Consider the following 12,312-nt stretch of genomic DNA (forward strand, 5'->3'; position numbering starts at 1 on the left):
AGCTCACTCACTCTCTGCCTCTGTGAGTGTGAGGCGGTCTCTCTTTCTCTCTCCCTCCCTTTCTTTCTTTCTCATCTCTCTCCAGTCGGGACTGTAAGGGATTTTTTACCAAAAGTACACAGACCTCAGAGCCACGGGCATTCACTCTCCAAAAGGACGTGGGTTGGATTATTACCACACACACAAAAAAAACGCGCTGTCACTGAATCAACTGAAGTTTCATTTATATCTCAGCTATAATGAGTCTCACACGGAGGAATGGAGCGCACAGTTTGTAGTTTATTTTAACCATCAAAGGACGCGTCCAAAACAAGTCGGGGTCTCGTTTTTGTTTTCACGGACAATCAGTCTATCAGGATGAACTTGCAGTGGAGCAGCCCGGCACCCTGCATCCGCACCGGGAGAGTCGCGCACAAGCGGCTGGACTCAGATGATCAGCCGCCGGCTAAATGCGCCAGGCTGAGCGCAGAGGCGGGGGACACACAGGGACTCCTCGGTACTTCTCCCGGGTCCCCGGTCAGCCCCGTCTCAACCCCTATCCCGGCAACCCACCAGGGGCCATCCAGGATAGGACCGTTTCTGCTTCTACCTCTGGCGGACCGGGAGAGCATGCACAGCGCGATGAACACCGACACCGGCGATGAGCTACTGTGCAAGGTATGCGCAATCCCGTCATTGCGCAATTTCTTTGAATGAATGGTGTTTCAAGACACCGCGTTGCTCAATAGCCTGTCTGACATGTCATCAGTATTTAGCCGACCAAATGTCATTCTCACGCAAAGTGTGTCACACTGGCAGTGTTGCTTCATGATTTTTAAATCCTGAACTATGCCAGGCTCTTGATTGATTAAAATCGTTTATAAATAGGTCTACGTGAGAGACTAGGCAACCCCATAGCCTGTGCTGTGTTGTGGAAATGCAGTCCACCTACCATCGGCACTATGGCTTCACACTCTGTCAACTGGGCTCATTTGCATACACGTCACTGCAATCCGCCACGCCGTGGCACACAAAAATGAAAACATGTGAGACAAAGAAGGACTATCATGATAAGGATCTGCTCTGATAAGGACAGGGCCCTCCTATGTTCCAGACCCATGTGTTTATTGTGCGTGATAGACCTGCAGGCGTTTGGCTTTGTTGATTAATAAAGTTAATCGCGTCATGCTTTGGTGATTCATTTGTCACGCTCATGCAAAACAGTGTATTGAGCTGGAATCAAAGCATATCCTAAGCCTTTTTTTAACTCTCTGCCAAATTTGCATGGTTGTTTCCTCTGATGATCATTAAGAACACACTGACCCATTGCATCCTCCCCCTCTCACATTCTCTCTCTCTGCCTATCTCCCTTCCTAATTTCCATCCTGTCTCCCTCTCTCTTCTACTCTCCTCTCTCTCCCCAGGTCTTTGATATGGGGGTGTACCAGGAAAAGATCAGAGCCTACGGGATCCTGCCAGCCCACAAGAATGTGGCCAGCATCAGGGACATCATCCTCGGTGAGCGTAAGGCCTATGTGTTCCTGGACAAAGACTTTGGGGACATGCACACCTTGGTGAAGAGCTGTCGCAGACTGGATGAGGAGCACACCTGCAGACTCTTCCGTCAGGTGGCTCTGGCTGTGGCACACTGCCACCAGGCTGGCATCGTGCTGGGTGACCTCAAACTGCGAAAGTTTGTCTTCGCTGATGAAAAAAGGTGAGACGTGCATCCCTTTTAGCACTTTCAAGGTAAACAGATCTTGGTGCTCAGTGTCAGATGACACCTTGTTTAACCATCCACCCGTTCAGCATCCTTAAAAACAATTCTCAATTTCACAGAGTTCTAATAGTATCAAGTAACTTTATTTGGATGCTCTCAGACTTAAATACATGCAGTGTAGTGGGATGTGCCAGTGAAGGCACAGAGAAAACATGGCAGCAGCTGATACACACAGGCCATTTGTGCAGATAGGGATGTGGGCACAGATAGAGTAGGAGGTTCTGTACTTGTGGAGGCAGACTGCATTGCTTCCCAGATTTTCGCCCTCTCTGTCTGTCTCCCTTTCTCGCTCTCGATGTGTCTCTTTGTATGCGGGTTGTGCGTTTGTTTTGCATGCGTGTGTGTATGTGCATGTGTGAATGTAGTGGGTGGTAGCTTGGCAGAACTGCTAGACGAGGCTGTTGAATGAGACAATCATCCCCTTCTGCGTTCTGTATCTTAGAATGTATTTATTACTCATTATTTATTAATACATTACATCATAACTATGCTGCAGAATAAGCGAGGCTCCCAACAAGGATTCATTCAAATACACTTCCATCCATGAAGGAGTAGTTCAAAGCGCTTTGCTTTGAACTGGCTCCCACACACTCCCCCACACAAACACAAATTCCTTAATGTCTGCATCTCTCTCTCAGTGCTGCATTCTGTTCAGTAAGATACACAAAACCCTGCTTACAAAACTATTTGTCGCCTCTTTGCCCTTGCGTCACTCTCTTTCCTGTAAGCTACACAACCCCCCCCCTCCGGCTTTCTGAAGCCCTTTTTCGTGGAGACTTTTCAACAGTAACATTCTCCAGCCATGACCTCTGGTTTTGCAGGGTCAAACTGGATGAATGAGAGCAGACAGCCAGTGAGAGAAGTTGAAGTTGGTTGTTTCCCTCTGAAAGCTATACGGCTGCAGAGCGATGAATCACAGTATATATGTGAAGAGGGGGGGGCTGCGTAGCTCATTTTCTTTCTTTCTGTGTGTGTGTGCGTGTGTGCATACATGCATGTTTGTATATGTGCTGATTAAATATTCAGAGCTGTAAAGCTCTGGTCCCTCAAATGCCTTTTTGTTATCTGGGTGGCAACATTGCAACATTAATGCTGGTAGACTGACCCACTTGACCCTGAAGTTGTGGGTGACATCTTGTTTCCTAACACTAACTTCTCTTTACTCTTTGGCTGGTGTCATTGGGTAGGGCCACCAAATGATTTTACTGTGATGTGACGGGAAACACAAAGCAGCAGATTTTGCTGATAGCATTAGATAGTTGTGTGACGGTGTGTGTATCACGGAATTTGGCTTTTCATTTGCCAAAAATCATTTTTCCACACCCTGAGTTTGCTGCCTCTGTCCAGTCACTGAGAAGTCTGCTTGAAATGTTGTGATTCTGTATCACCTCATTTATTCCGTCAAACATTCTTCTAAATTCACAATCAGGCATCTTTTAAACCCCAACAATCACGCCGTGATGCAATGTCCTGGCCAACAATGCAACACTCAAGCCAGAGCCAGAGAAAGTCACAACAATTTGACAAATGCTATCTGCATTCACACACACAGACGCGCACACTCACACACACAGTGCAGATGGAAAAGACAGTTTAGGGAAGGTGACTAGCACTATGAAGCATGCAGAGCTTCACTGCTGGGCCAGCCTTCCCGTGCGTCACTGATGTGGCAACAGCCATTTGAGGGTAATTATGGGATGGCTGGCGCCACAAGTGTGGGACCCAGGTGCAGATAGCCTCGGCTCAAGAAAGAGAGCGAAAGAGAGAGGAGGAGAAAAGATATGTACTCTCAACAGCAGGATGAGTCACTCTCTCCACCCCTCTAACTCTCTCTGTTCTGTTTCCTTTTCTGTCTCCAGCTCTTCATTCTCCTCTCCTGACTTGTCTCCGCCACTATCTTGGTGTTTAAATATCTGTTGCTTTCTATCTTGGTCCTTCTAGTTGTCATTCTTTTCATCCTCTCTCTGGCGGTCTGTCTCTCTCTGCTGCAGCCACTCTGTCTGACAACTGAAGTGTCTCACGGACTCGACCCTCTGAACGTGAGAGAAAACAGCACACTTCTTATGAGTGTTTGTGCATTTGACTTGATAAAACCTCAATCACCGTGTTAGTCTTGGGGGCCAATCTCCAGAGGCACAAATTAATTCTTAATTAAAAACATAGCACGCCTGTTGCTGGAGAAAATGAATCACTGTTGAAATCCTTTAGTAATATTTTTCTGCCGTTGGAAACAGCAAAAGTTTGCCATCATGCTTTTTATCTTTGTCCCATCAATAATTTTTTAGAGCGTTTCAGTGGTAAATGTCTCATTCTACAAATAAACTCTCACATTTGCTCTGATGCTGGACTAAATGTATGTCCTGTCATTAACATGGCTATTATCTCATCTAACTGGCAGGAAGAAGGGGAATACACATACGTTATTTCCCAAATTAGATAACTATTTCCTTATCATTAAATCATTCCTGAATGACAAACATACAACTTCCTCACACACCTTCCCACAACCAACTCCCTTCTTAAAAAAACTCTTCAACCAATGAGATGGCTATTTAGGATTGTGTGTGTGAGTAGGGGAGGAGGAGGTTGCAGGAGTTTCATATTTATATTTCATATTTATATGTGTTTATGTGAGCATGTGTGTGCTGGGAAGCTTTGCTTAGGCAGCTATGCTTCTCGGGATTCACTGTTGTGCACTTCATAGGTCATAGTAAGTTCACTGGTGTCTGGTGTGTGTGTGTGTGTGTGTGTGTGTGTGTGTGTGTGTGTCCGTCCATCTATTTGTCTGCCGCACAGCTTAAGGCTAAAGGAAGGATGCTTGTTTTTCCATGATGCCATCAGTGACTTACATTTAACAGATCTCTAAGATGTTTGACAGTGTTTAACAAAGCCACTGTTAGAAATAGACTCACATGCATGCGCGCACACACGAACACACACACACAGTGTTGTACTAGATCAAGGAGCGACTTGAGCTTTAAATATTTTTGTACATGGGAACGCCGAGAACATAACTTTCCAACAACAGTGTGACAGCAAAAAAATTTTCTACTGACATGTGGGGGGGGGGGGGGGGGGGGGAGTTATTAGGTTTCACCACAATGTGAAATGTTGCTTTCCATGTAAGATATTAGATACCGTCACATCTCAGTCAGCGCTTACCCAATTTACAGTGCAACTAAAGCACATACCTGCAGTTATAGAAAGGGGATTCTCACATGTTTTTTTGAATAATAGCTGCTATGTACTAAAACAAAACATGTTGTCTAAGCCATTAAAGATCTTTTAAAATGTCCTGACCTAATTTTGACTTTTTCTCCATAGGACACAAGTGAGACTAGAAAGCCTCGAGGACTGTCGTGTACTAGAAGACCCTAACGATGACTCCATGTCAGACACCCACGGCTGCCCCGCCTACGTCAGCCCAGAGATCCTCAGCAGCTCTGCACCTTACTCTGGCAAGATGGCCGACATGTGGAGCCTGGGGGTCATGCTGTACACCATGCTGGTTGGTCGCTACCCCTTCCATGACCCAGACCCGGCTACACTGTTTTCCAAAATCCGCAGAGGCCAGTGCTGTTTGCCAGAGGGCTTGTCGCCCAAGGCCAAGTGTCTGCTCCAGAGCCTGCTGAGGAAAGAACCCTGGGAGAGACTCACAGCGACTGAGCTGTTCACTCACCCGTGGTTCCACCGGCCGCCCTCATCGCGGGAAGTGGTGCTGGGTGAACAGGAAGTGACTTCGGCGGAACAGATGGTGCCATCGTTTGACGTGGAAGAGGATGATGATCTGTTCTGCTGACGGACTCGATTTAGCTGAGTCTGGCTGAGGGACCAAAACAAAAATTGCTACGAGGGACTCGTTGTTGTTTTTTACATTGGCACTTTTTAGAAACCTATTTGTGTACTGTTGAGTGTACATACACCCTCAAGCTTTCTAAAAAAACTTACTGTACTGTATTTTGTTGTTGTAAGTGTGTTACTTGCTAAGGGCATTGTTCACAATGATCGTCATTGTGTTTCTATATGTGCGTTTTTGAAATGATTTGGTGCTAAAAGAAATAGGACTCCGGATTTGCCAGGTAATATTAACAAAATGAACTCTGCAGGTTTCTTTGACTATATCCCAGAACATTAACCCATGGCAAACAATAGTCACCAATGCTTGCTCTCAGCCTGGACTCACAAGACAACATTAGATGAATCGCGAACGGGAGGCGAGGAGAGCGGGATGTTGTTCCTCTCACTCTCTGACCAATCTGGAGGCCTCAACGGCTGACTCACCGATCGGCTCGAGGAAGGCCTAGTGCAAGCTTGATGTCTCGCAGCAGGCGGTGTCATAGAGTGAGAAAGATGGTTAGCAGAGGACTGATGTGTCACACTCAGCGGGGACGCTGCAAAGGTGTTTCACTGCCAATCTGGCAATGTCTCAGCAAATGGAGAGCATTTACAAATCTCACACCATGCACAGAAGGTTGAGAAAGGCAGGGTGTTATTGATGTAAGACGCACAGAAAAGTGGGCAGAGTTTGTCTCTAATACACACACACACACACTCAACAATAAGCAGTGGCACTGGGCTAACACAAGTCTTTGTATATGGCTAACAGAGAAAGGTACATCTCAAAAACGTTCTCATTTTCAACAGTTAAAACTGAAACAGTTACCTTTTTAAATCATGCTCAAAGCTGAATATGTCATATAAGGGTGGAAGTGTCTGACCCTGCAAATTTTACTTAATCTGTTCGGCAATGCTGTGCGTGCAATTAGCCACAGCTAAACCTAACACTAATTCTTCTACTTTAAAATGAAATGCTGGAAGGAACTCGGTTTTAAACACTTCACATGTCTTTGCAGCAACAGAGATGGTTGATTCATACACCTGAAGACGAGCTACAGTAGAACTTACGTGGACAAATTTTTTTAAAAATCCACAGAGAATTCAGATGGTACTTCCTACTGACTCAATATGAATTATCTCCCAATTCAACAATGCTTGTATTTTTTAAGAAATGTCTTAAGGAACCCATTACAGAAAAATGAAGACTTTCTCAGTTGAGCAGTTAAACCTGTCTTGTTCATTTCTGTTGGAACATTATGTCAAGCTGTGTTGCTTTAACAAAGCTGAGTTGTGCTGAGTGTTGCGCCCGTATCACTGTGTTTCATAAACTGAATGGCTCTGAATCAGTCGCAGTCAGGCGATATTCGATGTTGGTTGTCTGATGATGACTCAACACTCGAGTGTGTCTGTAGAGAATGGTCCTGACCTTGGCTGGAAGAATCTGTTCTGACTGTTTCACCTCTTTAATGGTACTTTTTTCATTCTTTCTTTTTATTTTTTATTTTACTGGATGGAGTCATCATAGTTAGTGGCATTATGTACCACATCTACCACGTTCTAAAAGATATTTTATCTTGGATCATGACATGCGGATATAGCGCTTCAGTGACGTTTAGTCTTACTGTAGGTCTGCAGCCAACTATTTCATTCTGGCACAATTATTTTGACAACGGTACTAAATCTGGCATATCTGAGAAGCGCTGTACATTCAATTTTTGGGTCACACAGTCGGCGAATAAAACGTCTGTTGCGGATCTTTAATTAATTTCTCTCATCTCATCTCAGCTTGAGATGCCAGATGGGAAAAGACTTGTGACAATCTGAATTGTTCCTCACAGAAAAGTAATTTAATAAATTGATTTATGGTTTTGTTTCTAGTACATACATGTAGAGTGAGTCACACATTCATGTGACATGTAGAGTAAACTGACACGGGTGCACAAACTTCATATTGCACTGTGAATTATGTATTTGTGACACAACCTATAGACTATTATTAGTCCAGACAGGTTACACAAGAGATATATTCATTGTACAAAAGATGTAAATATGTATATTTGAAATATGTGTGGAGATGTGTTGAATAAAGATCACATTTTTTTCATTATTTCAGTACTGCTGCTTGTTTTGTTTTTTTCTCTCACACACACACACACATACAAACACCTGCACATTACACAGCTCGACTGCATGCCTCGAAGGTGTTCCTGCAAGAGTTCTTTCCACGCAGCTCTTCATCACCGTGAGAGAAAACAATACATTTTCTCATTTTCCTCAGCCCTTTCAATTTCATCCTTGCAAGGGAAATAACTCTCCCTCCCTCTTCATCCCTGCCTCTAACCGTTTACTTTTCTCTGACCTTTGCGTAATGTAACATTTAACTCCTCAAACACACAAATGTCAATAGCGGGTCAGTGTCTTTTCCTGGAATACACAAGGGGGAGCTTATACGCCACTCTTGTTCTTTTTTCCTCAGAACTTGTAGTCAACTCATCAAACATTGAACACCAGCACTATTTAAACTCAAATACACATATTATTTTTTTATCTCATCCACTTCTGCTTGTGAGTCATTGTTTGACCTATAAGAGCTTGGCATGTCTCCACCGTCTGTGTGTTATGACTACCCCAGGCATGGCTGGCCAGGGCTTGCGTAAGCACTGTGTGCGTGTTCATGCGCATACCAGCCTGCATGCGTACATTTCTGTGTTTGTGTGTGTGTTTGTGTGTGTGTGTGTGAGCACAAGAGTCAGATTAGGAATCAGGTTAGCTGGAATGTCTCAGCTGCTGGGAAGCTGCCAAACCAACAATTGCCAGAGTCGGGCTCCTCCAGGAATGACAACAGGGCCCCCAAAACTAGTCATTTCAAGTAATGGATATCTAAAGAAATGTGTTTGTGTGTGTGTTTGTGGGCTTGTTTTACTGTGTGGGGTCCAACAGCCTTGAGGTGTCCAAATTTCTAAAAGTTTAAAGGACTGTTTTATGGTTAAGGTTTGGTTTTAGGGTCAGGGTTAGAATCTAGTTAAGGTTAGGGGTAGGGTAATGGTTAAGGTTAGGCATGTAGTTGTGATTGTTAAGTGTGTGTGTGGGGGGGGGGGGGGGGGGTTGAAGAGTTTTTTAAGAAGGGAGTTGGTTGTGGGAAGGTGTGTGAGGAAGTTGTATGTTTGTCATTCAGGGATGATTTAATGATAAGGAAATAAGGAAATAGTTATCTAATTTGGGAAATAACGTATGTGTATTCCCCTTCTTCCTGCCAGTTAGATGAGATAATTGATACCACACTCTATAAGAAGATGGCAGGCAGTTAGTATGATAAAAACTGGACACAGCCAAAGTCATGACGGCTATGAGGGATAGAAGTAACAAAATTTAATTGATCAAAATGGAGGTTGTAAATGCATGGCAACTGAAAAATAGGATGTGAAATGAAAAATTGACTGATAAATTATAAAGTGGTTTGATTAATTTAAAGCTGATTTTATTTAAACAGTTGTGATATGATGTTTTCAGAACAGTTTCCCCCTGTTCCCAGTCTTTGTGCCTAGCTAAGCTAAGTTATTTGGCTGCTTGAGATAGCCATACAGCAAGAGACTGAATTATCATATTTTCAGTGTAAACTCTATCCTTGCTTTTTATCCAGGATCATTAAAGTTCCCAACCACGTAAACCTTTAAATAACAGACAGTTCACAAACATCCTCATGACGTGTTCTCCCTCGTAGATGGATGTCACAGAAACCCGGTGTGTCATCTGATATTTCCTTGATCCTCCGGAACCTCATTTGATAAAATAAAAATAACAGAGGAGAGTCTTTGCTGGTATTTCAGGGGATGTTTCTAATGTTTGAAGGTAAAAGATAAAATGAAGTGCCAGAGAAGGTAGAAGATAAAATCAAAAAACAGTAATGCTACAGTCACATTTATTACAATATATCATTGAGGAATTCAAACTATTTAGGTGAAAACTATGTGGGTTGTTTTTGCCCTTCAACGTGGACCATACAGGAAAAAGGTGAAAGGTGAGCGTCACCCTGCCCTGTTTTTCCCTCATAAGCAACACAAGGAAGTGAAGAAGCAGATCTGAGATTTAGCAGTAAAGTACCTGGTTGAGTGTCCTCTCTAAGGTAATGTTAAGTATTTAGCTTCTTCCTGGAACTCTTTGGCACAGGCGAGCGCTCAACTGATGCAATGGAAACAGCCTCATCTGTTTAAATGACTCTTTGACCTGATTTATTTCAAAACCCTGAAGGAATGTGAGTTATTGTGTTAATCATAGTTCAGCGAGGCACTTGAATAATTGTAATAAGGCTAGTATTTTATATTGGACTGAAATCACAAAGGCATACCTGGAATTCATTTGAATGAAGTTATGTTGTGATCTCTGCTGCCATCTTGTGGAGGTACATCAAACTGCAGCTTCGAGGCAGATAGCCTGCATGGCAGATGTCCATGTAGAGTAAACAATTATTATAGCCTACTAAAACACTTTTTATTTTTTGAGGAAAACTTGCTACCAGTTTTATGATAAGACATATGAGAATAACAGCTTATAACAATTCCAGACTTGATGGATAATCAGTATGGGCTAATTATTTTTAATACTTTCAATGAATAATTAGTAACAGCTTTAATTGCAGACCTTTTAAGATAAGAAACAAGTGAAGAGGAGGTTTTGTGGCTCTGGTCTTACCTGTTTGGTAGCATCTGAAAGTTGCTGGACGTCCCCCCAGATCCATATCCTTCATATATTAAGAGTTTATCTTTTGTCATCCTGATTGTCATAGGCTAACTGTAATTTTACCATGATCCTGTCGGCCTACACATGACATCTATTTCCTGTCCGTCCTGGGTGAGGGAACTCATCCCGATTCTCTGTTGCTCTTCTTGAGGTTTCTTACATTTTTCCCCCATTGAAAGGGGATTTTGGGGGAGAGTTTTTCCTTAAGTCTATCTGAATCTGAACAAAAGAAAATGCTACAGAAAATTAGCATAGCAATTCTGTCTCAATGCCGAAATCAACCTTTTTAAAATGCTGAAGCAAAAAATAATTAAGAAAATAAATCAGTTACTTTAATAATAGATTTTTTAGATGAAATGCCAAACATTATCTGGTTCCATTTTAAATGTAAGGAATGGCTGCCTGTCTGTATGGCTACTATAAAATTAAATATCTTCTAGTTTTAGCCGAGTTCAGCCCCGACAAAACGTGGCAAGGGGTTAGGATTGCTTTGTTGCTATGAACGCCCTGTTGTGTAGGCTGCGCAAGCGCAGTGCACTTACCCGCTTTTTTGAAACAGGAGTATCTATATACATATTGCTGCTCATTGAGTAACACCTGTGACACAGCCACCAAACCGGGGAAGGACGTTGCGCAACGTTGTACACAGTTTCGACCAAACATGTCATTCAACCCGAAACCGTACACACCAGTGCAAAATGTTCTGAGATTGCCCATGAAGTTGTCACTTCGGACTTGGAGTTTTCTTGTAAACAAACAAAATTCATGCTTATGCTCTGCGTTTCTCACCAAAACACACTGTGTTAATCATTAAGGTCTAACAAACATGTTGAATGCACGTCCTTCTTCATCAAACAAAGCCAATTCTTTTGAAAGTTTTGAAACCTGCATTGTTTACATCATAGACTGTATTAAAGAAAGGTTTACATCCATGTTTGCTAGTCTTCTACTTCACTGCCTTTGTTGGCACTTTTCTGCCCACCTGTCGATCAGTGAAACAGTGAGAATATGGAGGACTGATCCTGACAGATTAAGAAATGAATACATAAACAAATAAATGCTCAATAAATAATCTGATTAAATGCACAAAAAATAAAGTAACTAAATAAATGTAGGCAGTAATTCAATTATACAATGAGACATAAATGTATATATATTTTTTAATTAGCTTCTTTATTTATTCACTGTTATAATAATTACATTATTTATTTATTGTCCATTATCATCTTCAACTTTTTTATTAATTAGGCCTACTTCTTTTTTAAATGTATTTATTTATGTGTGTGTTTATTATTTTTGTCTTTGTTTTATTCTTCCTTTGCATTTCTACCTACTATTTATTTCCCCTGGTATTTATTTCTGCCTCTCCCTTTTGGTGGACCAGTCAAATGGCAGAGGACTCTACCTGCATACAAGCTTGCTCCTCACACAGTCAGATGGCTTCCTTCAGTGAACTGAGGTGTATAGCAACTCTGTTTGAAGACAATACTACATGTGGACGCTCTGACAGACAGTGTTTCAGTTTGCGGCATGCACGGACACAGAACTGCAGTAAAGGGAGCCGTTGTTCGTGAGAAACACACAGTCAGCTAGTAGCAGCTAAATCTGGAGTGCACTTGTATCCGACCCTGTGGTAAATTCAGTTTGAACCAGTGCTTGAAGTGGGCCGGAACGCACTGGTACGTAGTACCGGCACATCAACATTGAAAAAATGAAAAACTGCAATAAGAAATGTTGAATAACAAATGAAACAATGCACAATAAGAAAACATGCAATGCAACTGAAATATAGACTAAACAAATGTGCATTGTCCAAAAGCTGATTACTGCATTATATTCCAGTATATCATTATATTTTGAATTGTCACACCTGTCACCTTAATTTTATTTCCCTTCATATAAATACATATAAGACATTTCCTCCATAAATTGGTACAGAAAATGTGTTCAGAATGCAGGAAATTAAGTGGTTAATGCGC

The 12,312-nt window shown here is 42.3% G+C and overlaps 1 protein-coding gene and 1 long non-coding RNA gene across 3 annotated transcripts; one reads left to right on the top strand and one right to left on the bottom strand.

Annotated features, from left to right (window-relative positions):
- Positions 1 to 357: 357 nt before the first annotated feature.
- On the top strand, positions 358 to 7,708 carry LOC119900185 (tribbles homolog 1-like). Its single transcript, XM_038714947.1, has 3 exons — positions 358 to 657; positions 1,404 to 1,696; positions 5,084 to 7,708. Exons 1-3 carry the CDS (start codon positions 358 to 360, stop codon positions 5,556 to 5,558), a joined length of 1,068 nt encoding a protein of 355 aa, XP_038570875.1. The 3' UTR covers positions 5,559 to 7,708.
- Positions 7,709 to 8,941: 1,233 nt separating this feature from the next.
- LOC119900186 lies at positions 8,942 to 11,380 on the bottom strand. 2 transcript variants are annotated; one of them, XR_005444018.1, is made up of 4 exons: positions 10,286 to 11,380; positions 9,942 to 10,027; positions 9,698 to 9,838; positions 8,942 to 9,372 (listed from the first exon to the last, which is right to left on the bottom strand). It is a non-coding gene; the product is annotated as an uncharacterized LOC119900186 (long non-coding RNA). The 2 variants fall into 2 exon arrangements; XR_005444017.1 differs by having other exon boundaries at positions 8,942 to 9,838.
- Positions 11,381 to 12,312: the final 932 nt, after the last annotated feature.

Source organism: Micropterus salmoides, unplaced genomic scaffold (genome assembly GCF_014851395.1).
Source record: "Micropterus salmoides isolate LMB-PRFRI ecotype aquatic unplaced genomic scaffold, ASM1485139v1 Ms_hic_scaffold_1299, whole genome shotgun sequence".
Taxonomy (NCBI): Eukaryota; Metazoa; Chordata; class Actinopteri; order Centrarchiformes; family Centrarchidae; genus Micropterus; species Micropterus salmoides.

What these genes read in the sequence shown, in the direction of transcription:
- LOC119900185 (XM_038714947.1), top strand. Translation starts at nt 358, where the DNA reads ATGAACTTGCAGTGGAGCAGCCCGGCACCCTGCATCCGCACCGGGAGA. An exon ending in GCGATGAGCTACTGTGCAAG is followed by an intron (nt 658 to 1,403) that starts GTATGCGCAATC and finishes CTCTCTCCCCAG; the next exon opens with GTCTTTGATATGGGGGTGTA. An exon ending in GTCTTCGCTGATGAAAAAAG is followed by an intron (nt 1,697 to 5,083) that starts GTGAGACGTGCA and finishes TTTTCTCCATAG; the next exon opens with GACACAAGTGAGACTAGAAA.